Source organism: Eremothecium gossypii, chromosome VI (genome assembly GCF_000091025.4).
Source record: "Eremothecium gossypii ATCC 10895 chromosome VI, complete sequence".
Lineage (NCBI taxonomy): Eukaryota > Fungi > Ascomycota > Saccharomycetes > Saccharomycetales > Saccharomycetaceae > Eremothecium > Eremothecium gossypii.
Genome location: NC_005787.5, coordinates 1,310,561 through 1,335,262, shown reverse-complemented (window position 1 = coordinate 1,335,262; position 24,702 = coordinate 1,310,561). Strand labels below are relative to the sequence as shown.

The 24,702-nt window shown below is 54.6% G+C and overlaps 12 protein-coding genes across 12 annotated transcripts; 7 read left to right on the top strand and 5 right to left on the bottom strand.

The window, feature by feature from the left end:
- Nucleotides 1-82: 82 nt before the first annotated feature.
- BUD6 (formin-mediated actin nucleation enhancer) lies at nucleotides 83-2,191 on the top strand (the record flags this gene model as incomplete). Its single annotated transcript, NM_212178.2, has 1 exon — nucleotides 83-2,191. The coding sequence occupies one exon, from the start codon at nucleotides 83-85 to the stop codon at nucleotides 2,189-2,191; it is 2,109 nt and encodes a 702-aa protein (NP_986042.1).
- Nucleotides 2,159-4,720, bottom strand: EST2 (telomerase reverse transcriptase; the record flags this gene model as incomplete). The annotated part of the gene is made up of 1 exon (NM_212177.1): nucleotides 2,159-4,720. The coding sequence occupies one exon, from the start codon at nucleotides 4,718-4,720 to the stop codon at nucleotides 2,159-2,161; it is 2,562 nt and encodes an 853-aa protein (NP_986041.1).
- A 124-nt stretch (nucleotides 4,721-4,844) lies between these two features.
- Nucleotides 4,845-5,819, top strand: TAD3 (Tad3p; the record flags this gene model as incomplete). Its single annotated transcript, NM_212176.1, has 1 exon — nucleotides 4,845-5,819. One exon carries the CDS (start codon nucleotides 4,845-4,847, stop codon nucleotides 5,817-5,819), a length of 975 nt encoding a protein of 324 aa, NP_986040.1.
- A 121-nt stretch (nucleotides 5,820-5,940) lies between these two features.
- On the bottom strand, nucleotides 5,941-8,016 carry ALK1 (protein kinase ALK1; the record flags this gene model as incomplete). The annotated part of the gene is made up of 1 exon (NM_212175.1): nucleotides 5,941-8,016. The coding sequence occupies one exon, from the start codon at nucleotides 8,014-8,016 to the stop codon at nucleotides 5,941-5,943; it is 2,076 nt and encodes a 691-aa protein (NP_986039.1).
- Nucleotides 8,017-8,675: 659 nt separating this feature from the next.
- Nucleotides 8,676-10,871, bottom strand: STT3 (dolichyl-diphosphooligosaccharide--protein glycosyltransferase subunit STT3; the record flags this gene model as incomplete). The annotated part of the gene is made up of 1 exon (NM_212174.1): nucleotides 8,676-10,871. The coding sequence occupies one exon, from the start codon at nucleotides 10,869-10,871 to the stop codon at nucleotides 8,676-8,678; it is 2,196 nt and encodes a 731-aa protein (NP_986038.1).
- A 337-nt stretch (nucleotides 10,872-11,208) lies between these two features.
- On the top strand, nucleotides 11,209-13,164 carry PIB2 (Pib2p; the record flags this gene model as incomplete). Its single annotated transcript, NM_212173.1, has 1 exon — nucleotides 11,209-13,164. The coding sequence occupies one exon, from the start codon at nucleotides 11,209-11,211 to the stop codon at nucleotides 13,162-13,164; it is 1,956 nt and encodes a 651-aa protein (NP_986037.1).
- A 544-nt stretch (nucleotides 13,165-13,708) lies between these two features.
- On the bottom strand, nucleotides 13,709-15,892 carry SCT1 (bifunctional glycerol-3-phosphate/glycerone-phosphate O-acyltransferase SCT1; the record flags this gene model as incomplete). The annotated part of the gene is made up of 1 exon (NM_212172.2): nucleotides 13,709-15,892. One exon carries the CDS (start codon nucleotides 15,890-15,892, stop codon nucleotides 13,709-13,711), a length of 2,184 nt encoding a protein of 727 aa, NP_986036.2.
- Nucleotides 15,893-16,159: 267 nt separating this feature from the next.
- FMT1 (methionyl-tRNA formyltransferase) lies at nucleotides 16,160-17,254 on the bottom strand (the record flags this gene model as incomplete). The annotated part of the gene is made up of 1 exon (NM_212171.2): nucleotides 16,160-17,254. One exon carries the CDS (start codon nucleotides 17,252-17,254, stop codon nucleotides 16,160-16,162), a length of 1,095 nt encoding a protein of 364 aa, NP_986035.2.
- Nucleotides 17,255-17,320: 66 nt separating this feature from the next.
- On the top strand, nucleotides 17,321-18,238 carry AGOS_AFR487C (AFR487Cp; the record flags this gene model as incomplete). The annotated part of the gene is made up of 1 exon (NM_212170.2): nucleotides 17,321-18,238. The coding sequence occupies one exon, from the start codon at nucleotides 17,321-17,323 to the stop codon at nucleotides 18,236-18,238; it is 918 nt and encodes a 305-aa protein (NP_986034.2).
- A 148-nt stretch (nucleotides 18,239-18,386) lies between these two features.
- Nucleotides 18,387-19,385, top strand: PGD1 (Pgd1p; the record flags this gene model as incomplete). The annotated part of the gene is made up of 1 exon (NM_212169.2): nucleotides 18,387-19,385. The coding sequence occupies one exon, from the start codon at nucleotides 18,387-18,389 to the stop codon at nucleotides 19,383-19,385; it is 999 nt and encodes a 332-aa protein (NP_986033.2).
- A 196-nt stretch (nucleotides 19,386-19,581) lies between these two features.
- Nucleotides 19,582-21,705, top strand: TRP5 (tryptophan synthase TRP5; the record flags this gene model as incomplete). The annotated part of the gene is made up of 1 exon (NM_212168.1): nucleotides 19,582-21,705. One exon carries the CDS (start codon nucleotides 19,582-19,584, stop codon nucleotides 21,703-21,705), a length of 2,124 nt encoding a protein of 707 aa, NP_986032.1.
- Nucleotides 21,706-21,874: 169 nt separating this feature from the next.
- On the top strand, nucleotides 21,875-24,499 carry RRN6 (Rrn6p; the record flags this gene model as incomplete). Its single annotated transcript, NM_212167.2, has 1 exon — nucleotides 21,875-24,499. The coding sequence occupies one exon, from the start codon at nucleotides 21,875-21,877 to the stop codon at nucleotides 24,497-24,499; it is 2,625 nt and encodes an 874-aa protein (NP_986031.2).
- Between the last annotated feature and the right edge of the window lie 203 nt (nucleotides 24,500-24,702).

The window sequence follows — 24,702 nt, the reverse complement described above, 5'->3', positions numbered from 1 at the left end:
GCAAGCATCTAGAAATACGACGACAGAGTCTAACGCGTGATATAAAAACCAGAGGGTTGCTCTTTTGGATTTGCAAGCTTAAATGTCAGTTCCCGTCTCTCAAAGAACGTCGCGGACTTCTTCCACGTCGTCTACAGGAGCAAAACCGATGTCTACAGTAGAGAGTAGCGTGACGAAGCTCCTTATTTCGACGAAAACACTACTTCAGAGGCTCACACAGTGGTCGCGAAAGAGTGCAAGCGAAAGTCAGGTGTCAGATGCATATGTGCAGCTCGGGAACGATTTCAAGTTGGTGTCGAAGCACTTCGCGCATGCGGGGATCGAGGTGACGGACTTGGGCGATGTGCCGATGGAGCTCCGCAGGGTGTTGGAGGTGGCGCTCCGGGAGCCGGCGACGGAGGAGACATTGAACAAGTACTTGCCGCACATCCGGGAGATCATCGTGAGCTTGTTGGACAAGCTCAAGGCGAAACAGTCGCAGCTCAAGCAGAAGAAGAGCGAGCGGCGCGGCTCGGCGCTCTCGAACGCGGGCGGCAAGAAGGGCGTGCGGGCGGTGGAGGAGGCGCCGGTGCGGGTGGAGGGCGCGGGGGCGGTGCCGGAGCGGGCATCGACGGTTTCGGCGTCGCCGGCGGCGCCTGCCAACGGCCACGAGGACGCGCTCGTGCAGTTGAAGAAGGGCGTGACGCTCCAGCGGCGGGCGTCGAAGCGCTTTTCGGCGTACCACATGGCGAAGCTAACACACATGTCGAGCTCCGAGCTTCCGACGCCGACGCTCCCCTCGTCGGCGGACTACACGGCGCAGGGCCCGCCGCTCTCGCGTGGCTCGACGAAGCAGGGCGATGGGAACACCACGGAGGCCGGCGAGCAGGACAGCGTGCGACGCGAGGTGCTCAACCGGCAGTCACGGCTGGCAGCGGACGGGGCCTCGATCACGCTCTTTCTCAAATTGAACAACAAGGTCAAGAAGGCGACGGTAACCATGCCGCTCACGTTCAACCAGCTCCGCTTGCTCTTCGTGGAGAAGTTCACATATTTGCCCGGCGGCGGCGTCTTTCCGGACATCTACATAAAGGAGCCCGAATACGACGTTGCGTACGAGCTCGAGGAGTCACAGTTGCACTATATCAAGGACGGCACGCTTCTGTTGCTCAGCCTGGAGCCGGCGCCGAGCCACGCGCCGGACATGGCCGAGAAGTTCGAGACCCTCAGGAACGAGTTGCTGGAATCGCAGCGCGAGATGCTATCGCAGGTGAAAAGCCTGCTCGCCAACGAGCGCGCCTTCACCACCGAGCCGCTCGCGAAGCCCGACAATGTAATATTACCCAAATCAAAAATATCTGCTGAGATTCACTCCATCAAGCACGAATTATCGGTATTGAACCAGGCGCATAACACGGGCAAGCAGGCTCTCACAAAAACTATCAAGGAGATTCTGGAGAAGGTGAAGAAGTTCCAGTCATTGTCATTCAACGCATCCACGTCGGCCAACCGCGTCTACATGGAGCAGTCGCATTCGAAGTTGTCCGAGCTGTCAGACTCCTTGCTCGCAAAGGTAGACGACCTCCAGGATATAATCGAAGCATTGAGGAAAGATGTGGCAATTAGGGGCGCAAAGCCAACGAAGAAGAAGCTAGAGGCTGTACAACAGGAACTGAAACAAGCAATGAAGGATTTGAAAAAAATAGAGCAGTACATTAATATTGAGAAACCTAATTGGAAAATGATTTGGGAGTCAGAACTAGACAAGGTATGCGAGGAGCAGCAATTTTTGACCCTTCAGGAAGACTTAGTGTTCGACCTACAGGAGGACTTGACAAAGGCTAATGAGACGTTTGACTTGGTGAAGCTTTGCTGCGAGGAACAAGAGAAGAACCCCAAGAGAACAAGAACCAACCCCATACTGCCCCTGACAAAGCCGGGAACCTTGACCGATCTGAGAGACATGGTTTTGATGGAAGTCCAGAACTTAAACCCAGACCATGAAAGCAGGGTTCAAGCAATCGAACGCGCGGAGAAATTACGGGAGAAGGAGCTTCAGTACAAGGACAGTAGTGTATTTGAGTCTGAGTTGGTTAACTTTGTCGGCAACAATGGTTTTAAACGAGCCGGTGGTATCGAGGAAGTCGAAAGGATAAGGAGAGCTAGAGATGAGGAAAACCTAAGAAGCAACTTCGGCCTCGGAGCATCTTAGTTTGTCTTTAGGTTTCCCCTGTTGGAGCTGCAGAAACTCTACTATCTCAGCAAACGTTGATTTTTTCTTCTTCAATGTTTCTGTGAAGCTCGATAGTATAATCGATCTCAATTCGATGTATCTCTTGGTTCTGTTTTCCGCATGGAGGCAGTTCTTCAAAGCAGCCCCTACAATTCCATCAATAAATTCCGAAAACGTAGCTACACATTTAGTGTGCCTAGAAAAGCATGTCGAGTAAGTTTCTGCCAGATTTATCGTAGCTTGTTCGACATGAGTAACAATGGCCTCCCATGAATTGTATGTTGGTTGGGTTATCTCATACGCCATCCGTGATTCAAATAACCATCGAAGTTTCTTATATAACTTATTTGCTGAACTCAAATACGATTGCAGCTTATTGTATGTTTCCTTGGGTTTCCAAACCTCCAGCTTTAGGATATTGATATTCACAGAACAAAAACTGAAAATGGGGTCGCTCAACTCTGGGGAATAGAAAGACATAACCTTATCTCTGTTAACACTGGCATTGTAGTCTTGAAACCCATGGTGTAGTAACGTCTTCAGCCTGTCGACGTGTTCCTTGCTCGTAGAGATCACTAAGAAATCGTCAGCCAGTTTCATGACTAGCGAAGCGTGGCCTGGGGGGGTACCAAACTCTTTGTAGGACTCCAACAAATCATCGTAAACTATATCAACAAGACAGGAAGATAGCTGGGATCCCTGGAATATCCCATCCTTTCTTAGAAAGCAATTACCATGCCATCGGAAAGCGGTACGCTTGGTTTCCATCTCGAGCACACTCATTATCTCTTCCTTTGAAAAATACATTGTCTGAGAGTTATCAATTATAATACTCCCGTCACTGGCCTGAAGGTTCCCGTTGACAGCAGACTTCCTCTTAATTATATGATGTTTGGTATCATATATGAGCATTTTACGAAGGTAAAAACAAGTTTCATCTTTCATGAGCTTCTGGACCACTTCGGTAACTTTAATCATTGGAATTGAGTCGTAGCATGATGCGATGTCAAATTTCAGTACGAATAATGGAGGAATAACTTTATGCTTGGTAAGGATACTTGAACGAAACTCACCTATATATTTTGCAATCTGGGCAGGCGAGTAAAGTCGCTGAAAGCGAACCGCGCGCCGCATACGCAAGTATTCTAATATCTGCTGAACAGGTTTTATGACAGTCCTCACATAATCCTCATATTCTCGTTTATCCTCCTCATCAATCCCTTTGCATGGGATAGCAAGGACTCGGAACTGGCCCTTATGTCGCTTGGGGATCAGCCTTAGATACCGATGATTATAATCGGAAGCCACAAATGAACCGTGGGCAGAACAGTCTTTATTTTCGTGGAGGTAAACTTGAAAGTACCAGTTCAAAAAAGGCCTCGATATCTCGCGCCATACGTCTTGTCTAATATAAACTGTAGTGACCTGCGAGGATAGTTCTGAGCAATAGAATATACTGCCCACTAAGCGCGGTATGAAAGTGCGAACGAGCCAATAAACAAAATCCTCGAAATAAATCTGGCGGTTGCTGCACGATCCAGCATCCCACATGATGTCGTTGGTATTGATTCCAGTTATGACATACGCGAACGGCATCCGCGAGTTCAAATTTAGAGCTAAAAGTTCTGAGATTCTTTTGAAAAGCTTAGCCTTGTTGCGCTTTGATCCAAAAAGCTCTAATGGAACTATCTTGTCCACCAAAACGAGAATAAGTCGCGTAACTAACTTTAGATCAGACTTCAGTTCCTCGTTGCTTCCTGCTGCCTGAACAGACCTTCGGGGGCAGATGCAGTCTATAATCCTCCTGAACTTCACCCTAGAGTAATTGCGTGCCATCTTTGCCATGAGGCCCCTCAACATCACCATGTCTGTCGGTAACTCGCCGAACACCTCCGCAGCGAGTTCCTCAATATCGTCCGGCAGAAGCCCGCGCCATTTTATGATACCGAGATTCCTGTACATAAACCCGGTGTTATCTATGTCTTCTCTGGTCGCTAGCTCGCCCTGCAGCAGGAGCCCCTCGCGCCTGAGCCACCATATTGGTGGTTTGTGCGGTTCATTCAGTGCGTTGCCCGTCACTTGGTGGAAATAACGACCATCGTAGCGGAAGATTGAGCAGTTCACCAGCAGGTGGGTGAAATTGGCTGTGCCTATGGCTTCATGTAGCATTTGCCAAAGACCTGTACGCAGCGTAGAAGAAGACGTGTTGGTGTACAGGCAATGTAGCCTGCTGCTTAGCTCCGGCTCATTGGCCAGGCGATATCCATATGTCAACACGTTATTAAAGAGTCGCCGGTCTAGAAGACATATAATGCACTGGTTTATCACCTCTTCATGCGTGCGACTGGTGTTGGGTAGCCCCAGTTTCTCTGCGTTTTCGACGACATAGTGCTCCTGAACCAAGCTTCCTAACCCGTTCAGCAACCGCAATTCCCACTTGACAGCGTTGCCTCCGCTGGCAATAGCAAATGGTAACTTATTATCGATAAATGATTCCAGACATTGCATACGTTCTTGCTGGTCGCAGATGATTGTGATGGACTAAGATCTTGAAAGTTTAAGTGACGAAAAAATCTAGCAACTGCGAAGACTAACTCATCTCGATGGAGCAGCATCTACAGCGAGGCGAAAAATGGTTAAGAAACATCAAAACCCGTTGAAGATTGACTTTAAGCGTTGTATCGTGGAGGATGTCCTTCTTCAGATAAGAGACTCCAAGCATATCGACACACCGGACTTGGCGAAGGTATGGACTGTGGAAATAGTTCCAAGAGACTCACCTCATCTAATGAAATTTCTCAAAGAAGGCTTGCCCGACGAGGACCCCGTCAGCTATCTGCATTGCAAGCGGCTCCGCAAGACGGAGGATGGGGGGCGGCTGTGCGTGATTATTTGCTCAGTCGAGTTAATAGAAGAGCAGGGTGAGGTTGCACGGTTGCTCGCCGAAGCTGGCATCAGCTATTCCAATCTGGCATTGCATAATCTCCCCAGGGCAGGGCCATCGACGCGAGAGCTCTCGCTAGAATGGGGTAGGAAGTTTTGGCCGCTGGTGTGGCGAGGGAACCCGAACGACCAGATTCTAAATGACTATACTTTTGATATGGCACGAATTAGGTCTATACTACGGCAAATTAGCGATACTGCCAGCGAAAAACGAGACCAGTCCGGTAACCTGCCTGTAGTGAGTGCATTTGTAAATCCGCTGGCGCCTGAGCAGCCGATCATTGCCGTAGACCAACGAGGCGGAAATCCTCTCCACCACAGTATTATGAATGGGATAAAAGAAGTGGCCCGTGATGAGTTGCAGCGGCGCGAGGCTGTTGAGCGAGGCACATCTGTCGGAAGGACGGATACATACCTCTGTCTAGACTTTGACGTCTACACGACACATGAACCGTGCTCCATGTGCGCGATGGCGCTAATACACTCGCGGATCAAGAGATGCATCTTTATCCAGCCAATGCCGGAAACCGGGGCTCTGCGGCCCGAGAGTGGTGATGGCTACTGCATGCACAGTAGTAAGGCTCTCAATTCCAAGTACGAAGTCTTCCAATGGGTCGGGGATGGCTACGTAGTACCCGATATCTCGGGTGGCACATGCTGTTGAACAGTCTCCGCTAGGACATGTAGACACAGGATTGATATACATGTATATAGTACAAGGCACGTGGTTGCTTTCGTAGTGGATAGTCCACAGTATATAGGAGCGGCTATGTCTGCGCACGGGGCTATAGCTGACACAAAAGGTCACCACAGGATTCGTACGTCAGATCACCACGTTTCCATAGCTTCTTTCGCTTGAACGGATCAAGGCTGCTATGCAATTTCAAGAGTTTAGACCTTTCAGGCGTAAGCTCGGTGCATAAGGATAACATTCTGTCTATGATATAATATAACCAGTAAAGGTTAGTCCTCGGATGGTGTAGGTGCCAGTTCTTGGAGTTTAGTGAGTAGCGCATCCACTGTAGGACGTAATTGTAGTCTTTGCGGCCTTGGAAAAACAACGGGTGATCCAGCCTCGTAAACCAGCAGCTGGTATCATTGCTAGCTCTGGCTAGCCTGTAGTCGCAGATGGTGACGTTACTTTGCTTATCTACCAAGATGTGGTCTGTCGTCAAGTAGCGATGCTCGAATTGAAACTTCTTCTCGCCGACGTGCAAAGTACGACAACACTGCGTAACGATATCATGTACCTGCTTAAACGTTAGGCTCTTTAGTTTTGATAGGGGAGTGCCATGGTTCTTCATGTGGAGGACCACATACTGAGATTCGTCATCAACCTTCTTATAAATTCCAGAATCCAAGAGTGCCACAAATCCAGGAGTTCCAGAGACCAGGGAGAGCAATTGTAATTCTTTCAAAGACATGTCCTTTCCTGAAATGGACTCTTCCCTTGACGCGATAGGCAAAATCTTGTAAACGGTGTCATCAGCGGTATCCAGGTAAACATTATTATCGGAAATCTTCTTCAACCCTGCGGGTAGAGAAGCAAAGTCTTTTACAGCTTTTTCATCGCAGAGGTCAAGCAATTGTGCCAGAACAGCCTCATCGTACTCATTACTTTCCGTAATAATCGGGTTGCCAAAGGGCGAATTCCCCGTATTTATAGACATCAACGATGTTGAATGCTTTAATTTGATCCGAATCTTGTCGCGAGACGCCTGGTCTGGGATCGGCAGCGAGATCTGCGGTGATTCCTCGGGATTTGCCCCGCCCCTAAACTTCTTCAGAGAAGTGTGGGAAGTCTTGGTCTGTAGAGAGCTCTGCGAAGACATGGGCTTCAGCGAAGTCTGCGACAGCCTGTGTTTCAGGGTGCTGCTGGATCCCCTATACAGCTCCTGCGCTGATACCGAAAGGGCGCCACCAGAAAACAGTGTCTTGCGCAGATCGGCAAAGGATGACTTCGACCGCGCGCTTGTGCACGAGGACACCGAAGAAGGTGGAGTCTGGTTCCATCGAACGGGCTCCTCCACAGGCTTCTTCCAGAACTTCCACCTCGAGTGCGTAGATGACATGCTGGTCTGTGAGCAGATACTTACGTTATCCATGGAGGGGGAGTAGCCCGGGCCCCGGAGCTGCCTGTTGTTGAAGTTCGACGACAGCGGCTGCAGTGGCGTGCGGTAGGTCGACGCGCTGCTGACGGAGGCCTGTCTGCTCCGGTTACTGATCATGTCGTTGGGGCTCGCGTGCACAATCGTCGAGGGCGTATTGTAGGCCCGGCTGCTGGCCGCCGTGTTCGTGTGGGCGCCGAGCGCACGCGTGCTGCTGCTGCCGCTGTCGTTCAGCGAGATCTTGTTCAGCAGCGACCGGATCGACGCCCCCGTCGACGAGCGCTTGACACCCATCGCCGAGGGCTTGCCCCCGGACTGGACACTTGAGCTGGAGCTAACAGAGACCCGCTTCGCGCTCTTCCCGTACGACTCCGTGTTGAAAGAAAGCGTTGACCAGCGCTTCTTGCTCGAGCTGCTGTTCGAGATGAACGACCACTTCTTCTTCTCCTCCCCCCTTGCGCGCGGCTCCGGCGCCGTCGCCTCCGGCCGGCTCACCACCACCGCCTGCTGCAGCGCCTCCGCCGCAGGCTCCGCGGACCCGCCGCGTGCTCCCGCAGCGTCCAGGCCCTCGCCCTCGTCCTCCGCCGCAGAGTCCAGCGACGAATTGTAGTCATCCTCGTGGTCCGACACCTCCAGCGCGATAAACTTGGACGCCATGGACCCCACGTTGTACTCCTCGAACGACATCTCGCCCTCTGCAGCGCCCGTCGCCGCGCTGCGCGCCGTTTCCACCTGCGTCTGTGCGCCTGCCATTGCTCTCGCCCTTCGCTGGTCTTGCGCTGTCAAATCTATGTCCTGCTGCTCAAAAATCGTGCTGCACAGAGTGTTCGATACCCAGATCTCCAAATCTCGCGTGCTGCAACCAAACTGCGCGCTGCTGCTCTCTCACGCTCCGTCTTCCGGCTGTTCTCTACCGTCAATTGCTCCTGCGCTCGCTTGCTGCGGTACTTGGCCGATAGACGTTGAATCTGTCCAACCGCACACAACAATCGCAATACGCTGCAAACACGTTCCACAAGTGAGAAGAACGGCACCACACCACCGCTTGATTCAGTCCTGTATATGACCGCCACCCGAAGAAAAAGGGCAAAGCCCCGACTGCGTGTTCCGGAAGTAAACACAGACGCGAAAACGCGCGTGGACCGCCACCGCGCCTCCAGTGCCCAGAAGAGAAAACGCTGCTGCGACGCGCTGGAGTGTCTCGTGGCCATTGGCGCCGAGAAGGCACCAGGGCGCCGGAGCGCCGGTGGCGGCGCTCCGTGCGCGTGCCAAGAGCGCGCAACTGCGGCGCGGGGGCGCGTTGGTGTGCTTGGTTTATATACCTGGCGCGGCTGCTAAGTTATGGGCCGCGCGGGGTCGTATATAAGGCGCCCGTGGTGAGCATGGGCGGCCAGGATGGCGGTGACTACGTATCAGAGCACGAGGCCCACGGCGGGCTTCTTGACGAGCCTCTTCTTGACGCCTGCGCCGAGCTCCCGGTCGAACGCGCTAGCCTCCTGCAAGGTGCGGCCGAGGGTGTCGGGCTGTTTGAGCTTGTAGATGCGGACCATCCAGTTCTCGGAGGTGAAAGCCTCCTCGAAGTAGTCGAGCGAGCCGATGTCGGCCGCGGAGATGGTCTGGCCGCGGACGCGGTCGGTGGCCTGGGTGTCGCCGAAGAGCTCGGGGAAGCGGTGGTAGGAGAGCTTGTAGATGAGCGCGTTCTTCATGGTGGGGGAGGCGGCGGCATCCATGCGGTACTCGCCGCTGGCGCTGAAGTAGTTGCGCTCGCGGATCTCGTCAGGCCAGATGCCCTCTGCGATGCGGACCATCCAGAGGAACTTGTTGAGGTCGTCGCCGCTGAAGCCGAGTACGCCGCCGAAGATGACGAGGACGTAGTCGACGTCGTGGGCGCGAAGGATCTCGTAGCCCTTGTCCTGGGGCGAGGCCATGGCCTTGCCGACAGTGGCGATGTGGGTGTTGTTCCAGGTGTTGTTGTCGACCAGGGTGGTGCGGTCGGCCATGCCGCCGATCTGGTAGCCGTAGTCCCACCAGGCGGCGACCTTGGCGTCGGGGTGCGTGTTCATGCGGAGCCAGTAGTAGGCCTCGCGGTAGTCGTCAATGAGCGCGGGGGAGCCGTCGGAGTTGTGCGAAGGCAGCACGACGGAGGGCGAGGAGTAGGCGGTCGAGGTGACCCACGTGCAGTGGTAGACAAAGAGGAAGAGGTAGAAGAGGAAGGTGCCTGATACGAGGAGCTTCGCGAGCAGGTTCAGGAACGCCTCGCGGCGCGAGGGGCGCGCGGCGTCCTTGGCGTCGGGCGCGGCGCGGCGCAGGTCCGAGAAGTCGAGGTACTCGTCGAAGAGCTTGGAGAGCGCATACGCCGCGGCAACACAGATGATGGGGGTCAGCGTCAGCATCAGACGCACCATCACGCCCGCGAAGTACGAGCACAGCACCGAGTACACGATCACGAAGACGTGCTCGTCCTTCAGGTCCAAAAATAGAAGGAAGACGCCGGCGGGGAAGAGCCAGATGAGAAACTGATTGTCAAAGAAAAATGCAGGCCACGCCGTAGGCTGGTGTTCGGACACGGAGGCAATGATGGGAATGTGGATCTTCGCGTAGTTTGTGTCCCAAAGCGAGTAAAAACGGCCGGTCCAAGGAGCGATGTACCCCAGCATGGTCAGCGCACACAGGCCCGACACTCCAATCCCCCCAACAACGGCGGCCGAGATTAGGAGTGCGATCTTGAACTTATCGGTGGAGACATGGGACTTCATGTAGCTGCCCAACGCGACCAACTGGATGAGGCCAAAGACGCCGAACGCAGCCATGTGGTCATTGGAGCGAATCGGCAAAAACCCAACAAACGGTATCTGCATGGACGCCACAGTCCCGATCGCATACCACGTAGTGTACGCCGTGTACAGCTTACTCTTGTAGCGGCCCATCAGAATCAGAATGAACACGTGCAGCGGGATCAGGTTCGTGATGAAGACGTAGCCTCCCCAGGCAGAAACCATGTAGAAGTAGAAGAGCGCCGCTAGCGTGGAGTGCAGTATCGAGCCCGTTTTCATGGCCTTGATCCAGAACATGAACGTGACCATCAGCAGCGTGATGGCGATCGCCTCGTTGTCGTAGGAGCCCGCCACAGACCGCGAGATGTACCCGGGCACTATCGCCATGAACGCCGCAGCCAGCAGCCCCGTCTTCTCGTCCTTGATTTCCTTCGTGAACTCATACGTCGCCAGCGCCGTCAGCCCGGCAAACGCGGGCGCAAACAGCACACAGATGTTCCGGATGTCCACTGGCAGCCCGAACTTCCGCAACCCGTGCCAGATCAGCGCAGAAGTGGTCATCAGCCCCGGGTACAGCGTCCCGCCCGTCACGCGTCCTAGCGGGTACCACGTCCGGTCGTCAAACCAATTCAGAAACTCGTAGAACGAGTGGCTCACCAGGTACTGTGTTGCGCGGAAGTTAAACCAGGGGTCGAACTCGTGGATGATGGACTCGAACCGGATTACGGAAAACAGTCGTGACGAGATTGCCGCTCCGAAGAGACAGATAATGATCACCGTCTTGAGAAGCGCCCGCAGGCAACCCAGCATTGCTGTTACCTTCATGCTTGCCATGGCTCAGTGCCTCGCAGCATCCAATGCTAGCTCAACTACGACTAGCGCTGCTACTTGAACAGGGCGAGCCGGTGGACTCGAAGCTACGTGGTCCCGTACGCCACGACCGCTGGTCACGTGCCCGGTCACGTGTAAACGGTTGCGCGTATCACGTGATCGGAACCGACACGTGAACAAAAAGAAATCACAAAGGCAGAACTAAGAAAGAATTTTAACGGACCAGAAACTTGACAACTCCCCCCTCTTATAAGCGAACATACAGGAGCATTGGTGCGAAGCGTAGGGGAGTATCGAGAGCGACGCGTTGTCGACAGCAGTTACGGTGCTTGGTCATATAATGGGCAGCGTTCATAGCCAGAATAGCGACATGGAAGCCGAGGCTAAACGGACAGCAATAGGAGCTCGCAGAAACAACTCCGACACGTCGGTGCTTTCGACGAAATCTACAATCACTTTTGAGAAGCGGAAAGTGCCGCCGCGCGGCCGCACACATAGCGTACAGAGTGTTTTCAGTAGCATGTCGTTGAAGTCGATGCTGCAGAACGTGCAAGGGACGGCGGGCCACAATATCGGACCGGAACAAGAGGCGGAAAGTAAAGGCGAGCCGGGCGGCAGCGGACACAGCCAGATAGGCAGCGGCGGCAGCACGGCAGCGCCAGGGAGCAGCGCGGGGCCGCACGCCCTGACGAGCGTGGTGACGACCGCGCAGCAAATCCAGTCGCCAGCGATAGCGTCGTCGAACCTGCTTAGGCGGCGCACGACGAAGACCAGCAAGGCGTCCTCTAAGGACATTATAGACGAGCACGCGGAAGACGAAATTAAGATTGGGGAGCGCCTCCCGTTCACGGACGAGCAGCAGGTGCATCCCGACCACGGGTCGCAGGCAGTGCAGGAGAGCAACCAGTCCAACAGCTCAACTACCACTGTTTCGTCGGCGGCTCCGGAGGATTCTTCTACGACACCGCAAAAGCTGGGCGAGACGCCGATCAGCGGGCACTCTTCGATCAACAGGCACCAACTAGAGGCACCGAAAATGGGACAGCCGCAGCAAGAACACGAGCCGATGCCGCAGCACCAGCCCGAGTCTTTGCCGCAGGAAGTCACCGAGGATGAGTTCACAGAACAGAAGCAGCTTACCAGAGATGCGCTTCGAAAGCTGTCAATGTTGCAGGCCAACAAAGCATCTGTATCTGCTGGCAGCACGCTGAACGAAAATCAACGTAGTGTCGGTACTAACGAAAACTTGAACGAGCCGCAGGAGCCGTTGACGCATTTACATTTTGGAGGCAAGCATGTCATTCTAGAGACTTCCAGGAAGAACCATATACCCTTCAGCAGTTCGCAGATCATGAATAACGCTCACAGGTCTTCTGTCTCGGATTTTTTGATCCAGCCTGAGGCCTTGAAAGTGCCGGGAGCATCTCAAACTCAGTATAATATCAATAAGAGCAGTGAAGCCACGTATATACGTGAAAATGGCGTGGGTACAGAACAGCATAGGTATTATACGAAAAAACCTATACGGCAAATAAATGAACCCAAGAAGCCAATGTATACGCCGGCAGTTCTACGTGACATTTCTGAAACTAACCTCACCTGGAATCAATTGAAAGCCCATTCTCCATCTCCTAGTGCGACGTCTGTTCCACATAATAATGGTCTTTACATTGTCAAAAGCGGCCACTCCAACAGCGCATCGAGCATCCACTCAACGGGCTCTTCTTTTCTATCTGATTACCGTCGGAAGTTTGATATGTGGTTGGGGTACGGTAAATGCCCCAACCAGCCCATGCAACGGGTCAATCTCGTTCCTCCTACGCGAAAACATTGGGTGTCAGATAATAAGAGACAGGCTTGTAGATATTGCCATAAACTATTCACTTTTTGGGAGCGGAAGCATCATTGCAGACACTGTGGCGATATATTTTGCCAACAACACGTGCGGCATTGGTTGTACTTGAATCCAAAAGCGAAGTTTATAATCGGTGGCGGCGGTCTGGGTATGCTATCAAAAATCTGCGACAACTGTCTAGAAGAATACGAGCGCCTAGTGAAGGATGGTCCCAACGGCGTTAATACAGGTACTGGATCGCCATCTAATATTGATTCCCCTGGTAATGTGACCCCAAGGAAAAACTACCAGAAACAAAACTCGTCGAACCCGAAGGTCTCCGCAGCCAAAATCAACGGTGTTGCAGAAGGAGACGAGGTCCAGCCGGGTACGTCTGGAAGGCAGCGATTAGACAGCTTTGTTGGAAGCATTCCTGCAGACTGGTCTTGGAGTAGCTTTTAAATTGGTCACTGTTTTATCTTCCTTACTCCCTGGTGGTGCCTCCTCTCCTGATTGGGGAACTCTGTACAACACTCACTGTCCCTGAAGTTGATCTTCGGAGATGGAACCCTTATTTATATTTCGCTTGCCTGCTCGATGGTGCGGGACGCTACAGGCTGTGATATTATGATACAGGTTGTAGGCGATTCAGGTTAGGTAGGCAATTGTCAACTCATGTCGGTCAAAAATCCTGGACTCAAAATTGTATATATATATATGTTTGTGCGTGCGTGTGTCGTAATTATTTTCCACGATCTACATTTATGTAACTTTGAATTTCTACCTTATCGGTTAGTCTGAGATTGATGTACCAATTTAAAGTTCTGCGTATGTGCCCTACAAATGGGGTTACTTAGAAATATTTGCGGTAAAAGACGCTGATAGCTGCGGGACTAATCCCTTGGCGGAGGGCAACCATTTTCGACCGCATTAGTCATAAAATACCAAAATGTAGATATGAGATAGAGTAAGAACAAACGCAAAGAGAATGTTAACAAGATATGTATCATTCTTCTTTCCTGTTCTGGCGGACAGCATCGATTATCTTGCCACCGATGTTCCCCTGCTTTACGTCAAAGTCATAATTAAAGGTGGAAGACATTGTGCTGACACTGGACGCAGACTCTGATCTGTGGACGCTAGAAAAGAGGGGAATGTTCGAGAGGGAGTTATCGCTGTTGACCATGGAGACCGCGTCACTTTCGTCATCAGCCACGGTAATCTCGTCAGAGTCTGTGGCTTGGATTGGACTTGGTACCATCGCGGCGGCCTCCTTCTTCTTCCGTAGCAGCCTACGCCTCTTGAGCTCCTGTGTCTTTCTATCCTCCTCATCCTCTAGAGACACCGACGTCGCGAAATACTTCTTCTTTAGTAATTCGGCGTCAAAGTCGGGGAAGAGCTGTGGGCCCAATAAGTTCACTAGCTCCGTGATACGTTCTGCCAAGACGCAACGCTCCTCCTGCAGCGACTGCAGTCCCTTGGGAGTCGTTAGTGATAAGTACAAAGGCCGCAGCGACTTGAAGATATCCATGCCAATGTCTCCAGCAAGTAATGCAGAATATGTCAAAATGCACGAGCACAAGTATGCAACCACAAAGCTAACGAGGAAACGGTCCTTTGTGTAGGAGTCACGCAAATACCAGACAAAGAGCAACGACCAAAAAATGTATAGTGCAGGCGCTACTCCAATGCTAATCAGTATCTTCCAGGTTGCTACCACATCCTTCGCCTTAATCTTTACAGTCGAGGCGGACAGTGCCTCCTGCGCTTTCTTTTTAGAGATATGCTTCGCCAAGATAAAGACCGGGGAAAACATGACGACACCCGGTAGCGCAAGCATACCGATGAAAAGCAGACGCAGAGATCGCGAGATCAGTAATCCAATATTACGCGACAGGTTCAACCTTGCAGTTTCTACCTGATGGTCCGGTATGTTGTACTGGCGCAGATGGTCGTTGTACACCATGATATCTTCCTTGAGCCGCTTGATGCGGGGGTCGTCCTTGAACGCCTCGTACCCCTTTAGCAAACGTCTGTTCATCTCTACAACAAGGGGCAGTGGAAGCTTGGACGAAAGGTGCCCCGCATACAACCTTCTCGTCGCCTGTATGACCATCAGCGTCTCGTAGTCCGAGCAGGTCAGCGTAACCGCTTTCAGGCCCTCGGTGATGGTGTCCAGCAGTTCCTTGACGGCCTCCTTGTTCGTGGTGGGGTTGCCATACTTCGCGACTAGATGCGGAGGTATCTCAATGGGGGTTCCAAACTCGACCACCGCCCGTGACCTGAACTTGTGCGGGTGGAAGTAGTTCAGGCCACAGGGCACGATCTTCACGTTCACGTCGGGGTGTATGTGCATGCAGCCGAGTGCCATGATGGCGACGCCCGCCTTGAGTGGCAGTAGGTCCGTCCGGTCATGCGAGCCGCCCTCCGGGAAAATACCGATGCACTGGTTGTGTGCCAGATGCTCGAACACCCGGTGGTACACCTGTGACTGGTCCACCTTCGCCGCGTACTTAAAGGAAGTGCCGTGCTCCAGCAGGCTCCGGACCTCGGGCTTCTGCATCTTGAACTCCTTGCGCAGTGTCAGCTCCGTGTCCGACTGGATCGACTCGATGTCGACGTTCCCCAGCGACTTCGGGAGCCCTATCAGCCCCTTCTCCTGGAACGCTGTGAAGCGCGTGCCCTCGCCCAGCAGCCGCCGCGGATTGCTGGGGTCCACGCGAATCCGCCCCGGCGCCGACTGCAGGTTGTCCTGCGCCCGCATCACGCCGATCGACATCGCACACCGCGCAAACGTTCCGACCGCCCGCCGCGTCAGCGACTTCGCCGCCACCAGGAACGACACCCGCCGCCCCACCGTCTGCTTCACCTGCCCCATCAGCACCACCGGGTCCACGAACTGGTTCGCATGCGGCGCCGCCACGAAGATGATTGGTCCATGCCGCGGCACCCGGTACCCGTTGCGTGTCCTGACCTCCCGGAAAAACCCGTCGAACACTCTGATAAAGATCCACAGGAACAGGTCGTACAGCGCCTTGCGCCACCACGCCGGCTCCCGGTATTCGTAGCTCGTCTGTTCGTTCTCTGACCCGTAGATGCCCGCCGACACGGTGCTGCCTGTCGCCGCAGAGTTCGCGCCCTCCTCCGCGCACTCCCCCTGAGTCTTCTTCGACGCCAGCAGTGTGTCCATTGTACCGCTCTTGATCCACTAGACCGCTGTGACCACACTAACGACCCTGGCGATAATTACTCCCTGCGGGATAGAAGCTTTTTGGTTTTCGCCCAGCTTATATGGCACCGTTTTTTCAACAGAATCGATAATATTCCATTAATTCCCCATGAAAGTTTTGCCTTTGTTCCCCCGCAGCAGAAGCTGCAGCAGTAGCGTTCAGCAATCGAGGCCGCTAGTAGCCCGTAAATAGGCGGCTTGGCAAGCAGCCACAAGGGAGCGTGGGGGTCATTGGAACATGAAACCTTTCGCTCGCCCACATCTCTTCTGGTACGAGGACATGAACTTGTCGGGGAGCTCGGGCTTAAAGCCCTGGAACTGTAGCAGGCTGCAGACCAGCGGGTGATCCGCCATTTGCAATAGCAAAAGCTTAGAATCAGGGTCGTAGCGAAAGGCGCCGGGGGGGCCGAAAGCGGGGCCGGCGTAGGGGCGCAGGTCGTGGAACAGCACGCGACGTAGGTCGGGCGCAGGCTGTCTGCGGGGCTGCGCAGGAACAAAGGCGTAGAGCGGGCCCAGGGCAGCCAGCTTTGCCAGAGCGCGCGCAGCGGAGTCAGTAGACCAGTCGACGCGGCGCGCGGCGGGCGGCAGCTTGGGCGCGCGGCTGGGGGCGTAGGGAGGGGCCAGTGGCGGGCCCGCGTAGCGGCGGTCGGCGACGACGCGCGCGAGCAGGTCGGCGCCGCGCAGACCCAGCTGGTCGACGAGTGCGCACACCGCGGGCGGGACGCCCGGATCGAAGGAGCTGCATGTGCCGCGCGCGAGCAAGGCGGCGATGGAGAGCTCCGGGGTCTGCGCGACGATGGCGCCTTCGTCGAAGCGCGTGGGATGCAGTGTCTGCACGGACACCCCGGTCGTGGAGTCGCCGTTGAGCAGCGTGTGCTGGATGGGTGCCGCGCCGCGGTAGCGCGGCAGCAGCGACGGGTGTACGTTCAGCGAGTGAGGCACGGAGCGCACGAGCTCCGCCGGGATCAGCTGCCCGTAGGAGACCGCGACAAGCAGGTTCGTGCGTGGCGCGCGTGCGCGCAGCGCGAGCAGGTCGTCGCGCGTGTCGCAGCGCAACGGCGGCGGCAGCGCGAGCTCGCGGGCGGCGGCGACAACGGGCAGCTCGCGCGTGGCCTGCAGGTACCGCCCGCAGCGCTTGGCGGGCCTGGTGACCAGCTGGATGTCTCCGACGATGCGACCGGACTGCAGGGCGGCCAACGCGCGCAGCGAGTGCGCGCTGAACTGGTCGGAGCCGAAGAAGAGCACGTTGAGCGGCGCCGCAGGCGCCGCAGATGTCGCGAGATGGCGGAATAGCATTGCTGTCGCGGCCCGCACGCGGTGCATACAGAAAGCGTGGCGTTTTTCGGCGTGCCCGATAGCGCACGTCCCAGATCCACAAGTGCCATTGAGATGCTGCCGACACAGTCTGAGGCCGAGCGGCAGGCGCGGCGACGCGCGAAGTTCTCGGACGCGGCGCGCACGGCTATTCTGGGCGACGTGCTGGCGGACCGTGGGCTGCTGAGCCGCGCCGGGAGCGCGACGGCCGCGCTCGACGCGCTGCGCACGGACGCCGGCGCCCGCGCGCGGCTGCTGGACGAGGTCCGCGCGCTGCACTCGCAGGACCCGACCGCTGAGCTCGTGGGTCACGGGCTGCGCAAGCTGCGCGAAGTGCTGGTCAGCGTGCGCGCGAGCGCCGGCGACGCGCGTGCGCGCGAACTCGCGCAGGAGACTTTTGAGCTCTCCGTGCAGTACTACGTGGATACCGAGAACTGGCCCTACGCCGCGTCGTGCCTCGAGTACCTGGCGGGCGCCGCAGCCGGCGACCGCGCCGCGCAGCACGTCTCGTGTCTGGCGCTGTACCGTGCGCTCATGGACCGCGATCCCGCCGCCGCGCTGGACCTGATCCGCGCGCACTGCGCTGCGCGCCCGCACCTTTTTGCCGCCTGTATCGATGCCATCGCGCTGTCGGGCCAGCCCGTGCTGTGGTACGCCGCGGCCGCGCGGCTGCCCGCGCCCGTGCGCGCGTTCGTGCTGCGACTGCCCGCCGCGCAGCGCCTGCAGGAGGACGCGCTGCTCGTCCTGGGCCGTGCGTACAACCAGCTGCCGCTTGAGTTTGTCGAGCGCGCGTGCTTCTGCGAGCTTGGCTGCCGGCTGCAGGAGGAGCTGGCCCGCCGTTGGGCCATCGCCACGGGCCCAGCGGGGCAGAAGACGGTCTACTTTAAAAGGCGCCGCGAGCTGGGCGCAGACAGGGCCCAGGGAGGGCCACCCGAGCGCGCCAGCCTGCCAGGCAGCGCTGGCGCGGTCTCGGGCCCACGACGTGGATCGTGACGAGACTCATTTTCTACGTAGCTAAGTTTTGGCAGTATTAACTCCTTCTTCCGTCCACTCATCAGGTCCCACGTCCACATCACAAAGAGGGATAGGAGACTGGAGTGGTATATAGAGACCCAGTCAGATACCGCCGCGTTGTAAAGCGATGGGATCTAACATCGATGGAATCCTACGCGAAAATCTGACGTTGGAGGAGCTGCAGGAGTGGTTGACCAGCAGCGAGGGCAATAAATTGGCCATTGACGATCATATAAAGGCCACGCAGGGCCGCGTGCTGCCGCTCCGCCTGCTGTTCAACGAGTTCCTCCGGACCATATCGCATATCGAGCAGCTCAGCGACAAGACGCCGCAGGAGAAGTTCCAGCTGATACGAAGCAAGCTGCAGGAGCTCTACGGCAAGCTGCACGCGCTGGTGCGCGACTTCCAGCGGCTGCAGCCGCTGTTTGACACGATGGTGCCGTTCTCGGAGACCAGCGAGCGCAAGTTCTACCCTAAGGAGACGCTGGGCACCGCGGTCGAGCCCGTGCGGCCACTCGCGTCACCGTCGTACCGGCGCCCCAGCAACCGCTCGAGCGCAGACACCCCCAGCAGCAATGCGCCCACGCCGTCGGCCGCGGTGGTCTCGGGCGCCGCGCTCGTGGCGCCGCAGGTGAAGCACCAGCGCCGGCCGCGCACCAACACCGCGAAACGGCAGCCGTCCGTCAGCGCCAGCGTGGTGCCCAGCGCCAACAGCTCCGGTCCGGCCACCATTCCGGGCGCCACACCGCTCATGCTGTCCGGCATGTCCCCGCTCAACATGGTGGCCAGTCCACTCAACGGAATTTCGCCCAGCCGTAAGCCCGCGCAGCCACATCACCAGACCACGCCCTCGGCCGCGCTGGGCATGCAGCCCATGCAGCAGAAGCAGATGTCCATCCAGGCCAAAGCGACCCCGAGCAAGTCGGGCACCATCAGCTCTGCAAATCTCACGCCGCAGAGCATCCTCAACATGTCTGCTTTCGAGAACAGCGCCGGCGGGGTGCCGAATTCCGCCGTGCCTCTGAACCAGAACAACAACGCAATAATGGGGTTTCCTACAGACATCGACAACATCGATCTCAACGCGCTTGAGCTGGGCTCATTAAACATGGATTTGCTGGGATAGTGTGTACATAATTATTGCACGCAACTACCGGCGTAGCCTGCCTGCATAGATACGCTGCCAGGTCATGTGACCGTGACTCACAGCTTCGGATTTTCGCCTGCAACCCATATATATAAAGGCTTTAATATCAGCAACCGCGCCCGACTGCCGACTACGAGACTCCCGGTTGATTCCAGTGTGCGAACGGCAGTTTAGTATGTCTATTTTGTTGCGCAAAGCTTTCACGGACGCGAGAGATCAGGGTCGCAGCGCCCTGGTGACATTTATGACGGCGGGGTACCCAAGCGCCGAGGCCACGGTCCCGGTCCTCAAGGGGTTCCAGGACGGGGGCGCGGACGTGATCGAGCTGGGGCTGCCGTTCTCAGACCCTCTAGCGGACGGCCCGACGATCCAGACGGCGAACACAGAGGCGCTTGCCGGGGGCGCAACGATGAAGGGGGTGCTGGCGCTGCTGCGGGAGGCGCGGGCCGGGGGCGTGACGGTGCCGATCATCCTGATGGGCTACTACAACCCGATTCTGAGCTATGGGGAGGAGGCGTTCATCCGGGACGCCGCAGCAGCGGGGGCAAACGGGTTCATCATCGTGGACCTGCCGCCGCAAGACGCGATGAAGCTGCGCGGCTTCGTGCAGCAGCACGGGCTGAGCCTGGTGCCGCTTGTCGTGCCGGCGACGACCGACGAGCGGCTTGCGGTGCTCGCGCAGGTGGCGGACTCGTTCATCTACGTTGTGTCGCGCATGGGCACGACGGGCGCGAGCACCTCGGTGCCCGCACACCTGAACGACCTGCTCAAGCGCGTGCGAAAATACTCGGGCGAGACGCCACTGGCTGTGGGCTTCGGCGTAGCGACACGAGAGCAGTTCTGCACGATCGGGTCGGCGGCAGACGGCGTGGTCATCGGCTCGAAGGTGGTGTCCTTGGTCGGCGACGCCCCGGAGGGCGAGCACTACAATACTGTCAAGACCTACTGTGAGTACATCCTGGCCGGCGAGAAGCATACTTTGCTGTCGCCGGAGGAGTTTGCCACTCTGCACAAAAAGTACACCACCGAGCCCGCGAGCATCAAGGAGATTGGCGACATATTCGGCGAAACGCGCAAGTTCGCGCCGATGTTTGGTGATTTCGGGGGACAATACATCCCAGAGGCGCTGCATGCGTGTGTGCAGGAGTTGGAACATGCATTTGAGGCCGCCGTGGAAGACCCGACCTTCTGGGAAGAATTCAGGGGCCTCTACACCTACATCGGAAGGCCATCGTCTTTCCACAAGGCGGATCGCCTGAGCGAGTATTGCGGGGGAGCGCAGATTTGGCTTAAGCGTGAGGACCTCAACCATACGGGTTCGCACAAGATCAATAACTCCCTAGCACAAGTGCTTTTGGCCAAGCGTCTAGGCAAGTCCAAGATCATTGCAGAGACCGGCGCCGGCCAGCACGGAGTTGCAACTGCTACAGCATGTGCCAAATTCGGGTTGGACTGTACCGTGTTCATGGGCGCAGAGGATGTGCGCCGCCAAGCACTCAACGTTTTCAGAATGCGGCTGTTGGGGGCCACGGTTATTCCAGTTACCAACGGAACTCGGACGCTCCGTGACGCCACCACGGAGGCGTTTAGGTACTGGGTGGGCCATTTAGAATCTACGCACTATGTTGTCGGCTCTGCAATTGGTCCGCATCCCTACCCAACCCTGGTCAGAACGTTCCAGAGTGTCATAGGGAGGGAAACAAAGGAGCAGTTCGCAGCGCTGAATGACGGTAAGCTCCCGGACGCAGTTGTGGCATGTGTCGGCGGTGGCTCAAACTCCACCGGTATGTTCTCTGCGTTCGAGCACGATACCTCTGTGAAGCTGCTTGGTGTTGAAGCCGGTGGAGACGGTCTCGACACAGAGTACCATTCTGCCACTTTGACTGCCGGACGGCCTGGTGTCTTCCATGGTGTCAAAACTTACGTTCTCCAAGACTCTGACGGTCAAATTCACGACACACATTCTGTCTCAGCTGGGCTGGACTATCCTGGTGTTGGCCCCGAGCTAGCTGCCTGGAAAGCTTCCGGACGTGTTGAATTTATTGCTGCAACAGACGCTCAGGCTCTCGAGGGCTTTAAGCTCCTGTCGCAACTGGAAGGGGTTATCCCGGCGCTGGAGTCCTCCCACGCTGTGTACGGCGCTGTCCAGCTCGCAAAGACTATGCGCCCTGACCAACACATTGTTATCAACATTTCTGGCAGAGGTGACAAAGATGTCCAAACGGTCGCAGAAGTTCTCCCGAAGCTTGGCCCGCAGATTGGCTGGGATCTAAGGTTTGAGCCTGACACTGCGGCTTGATGTACACACCTAGACGTTCTCGTATTTATACTCCATATCTTGATATAGTGTATATCGATTTTCTCGACGATGAGGGAGCATGACTTAAGATTAAATTTTTATTGCGCCGAAGGACCAGGGCGGTGTCTCAGCACACACACATCCAGTTCTATTACACAGCCACCGTACCATGTCGAATGACGAATGTCTTCTCCCCCGCAGAGAAGATATTGGCATTCAGCTAGGCATCGGTATTTCAGCTCCGAGTCTGTATCTTTCTGCCGACTCACGAACAGCTAAAGAACACAAAACCCAATGGATCGAAGCCTATACTGGGCCACAAGACAGCTCCTCGCGGAGGTTGGACATCATAAATAGCACCGGTCGGTTATTGGCAGACTCCCAGGGGCCCATTTCAGGTCGAAATGTCGATACCGAAGATTTCCTCAGTGATGATGAATTCCCTGAGGATGTGCCCGACATAGCGGAAATCGCGGACGAGCGTAGTCTTCTCCTGAGCAATGCTTTTAATAGTGCTTCCTCCTGGAAGGACATATTTCCTGTGCTCCCAACTCCCTTTAGTCTATTTGCTAAAGCTGGCGCTCCATCTGCATCGATGTTCAAAGCTCACGCCGATGCGCCCATCACCAACAAGGCGTTTGTGCCGAAGGTGCTGCTCTCCAGTCTCCAAAATACGAGCTTTCCCGCTACTGTTGGCGCAGATGAGGAGTGCACATCCACTGCCGGGGCGGTGCCTAAGATATCGGACTTTGGTTTTAAGGTTGTTGACCCAACGAGGCTACAGCTCTGTACTGCAGGCCGAATACAAACGACATCGGACCTGAGGCAAGAAAGGGAGGGAAGAGGCATACTAGCATTTGTATCAGGTGAAACAAATTCAACCTTGAATCTATCACTATTGATCGAGCCAGAAGACTCACAGTCAAATGATGCATGCATGCAAGCCAAAAGCTATGAAATACACAATAACGTGAATAAGTTAGACTTGCTATCGCCCATCAAGAATATCAAAATACCTAGGCTTTCCACTACTTTGAATAGGGATTCTAATGCCATTGGAATTATAACGGAAACGGCGCTCGTAATAGTCACCATTTTGGCAATAGATGCTCCGAAGGGCGCTATTAAAACTCAACAGCTTGAACCACTAGATTTCACACAACTTGAACAGTTTCCAGTTGTTGATGTTGCTTTTAACCCCTGGAACTTGGATCAGTTTGCCGTAATTGATACAAAAGGCAACTGGTGCGTGGGCGACGTTGCGAGGAGTAAAAAGAAGTCCCGGCGACTGCGCTTGTTAAGGAAGTTTAGCGGGACTATTTTTGACCCAGAGGAGTACTCCAATTGGAATATGATAGAATGGTCACATATTCACACAAGATTGCTTGTGATGAATAGGTCAACTTTCATGGAAATTGACTTTGTAGACGGATGGCAGCAGGAAATTGTCCAAGCAAAGACGTGGTCTAACTTGCGCGATTTTAAACGCCTTTCCGATGAGAGCAGTGTCCTACTCACCTGCAAAGAGATTATATTCCTAGACCACAAGCAGCAGGGAACAAAGAGGGCGCTATCCTGGAAACACAATTGGGATAGCAAAGATTCATCTCTAAAGCTTGCTATACACATTTCTGGCAGCCATATGAAACAATATTTACATGCATTCCTATTTTCCACCATGACTCCTGCAGTGCTTATGGTGTCCTTCTTCCGTTCGGATACCACTTTTCAAGTTTCAAGCAATCCCAGGCTGCTTGTTTTTCCAATTAACACACCAGGTATAACGGATATTACCTTCCCTTTTGTCGATGATACTGAGTTAGATGACTCGACTCGCGTACAATTTCCTATCGTTGTCCGTGCCTCCAAAGGCGCGAGGATCTGGAGCTACCAGTTAGCTGACACCGAGTATCCCTCTTCGCAATCAGGTTCACAAAACGTTGAAGATTCTATGAATACATCTTTTAGCGCTCACACAGACGTGACTGTTGCAGGAGATCAGGCCGATATATCGAGATTTGTGCGTCTAATGCACGCCTCGATACCACAGCGGTCATCCGATCACGATATACCCGATGAATACAACAAGTTTCAAGAGTATGGATATAAGTTATCAGAACTAATGAATAAGCGCATAGAAAACTGGACGTCGGAAGTGGAACCCAGTATGAAACAGGAAGGACGGCTTTCCCAACTCACTTCTGGCCCCGGAAATCTTGGTAACATTGAGGAATTCAGCTCTTTGCTCCGCCAATTCATACAGTACTACCAGGAACATGGGATAACATTTAACGGTTTTGAGATGCTGTCTAGGTTACTCATTCATGAACGTTCGGAGTCCATTGATTTGTTTTTCAATAAGTTGTTACAATGTTGGGAACCTGTATCTGAGGCAGCTTTCGCACTCACTATGGATATAGTAACTCAAGTTGCTTTACAAGTTCTGGCTTTCCGTAGCGCAAACAAAATAGAGGAGTTTGAGAAGCACACGTATGAAAGCCTCCCTGAAAATTCGAAGCATATACTGGACTTATGGGATTGTGAAGACCCTAGTTCCTTTGAGTCGCAAAATTCGACGGCCACGCCTAAAACCAATTTGGCCTCCATTCAATCCTCCATGCCTTTCAACCTACCACCAAGCATAAGGCAATCCCAGAATCCACCTGCTCTTCAAAGCAGCTTACCAGAGACAACAGCACCTGCATTTTCATTAAGCTCACAGCCACCTCAATCACAAAGCACGCAACGACAATCGGGTAAGAGAAAGAAACGGCGCATCGGCGGTTTTGGCTAAATAGCATTGCATTAGTTACAATTTATAGAATAATTTATAATAGAAGGGGTTGGTTAAAACCCTCTCCATAAATTTTGGAATTAGAATTTACATTTTAGATGTGGAATGTGAAACTCGTTTTTTTAATAAACATACTCTACAGTGAGACCACCATCACTAGACATAAATTGACCCCGGATAAACATCTCATTACAGTGCCTTTC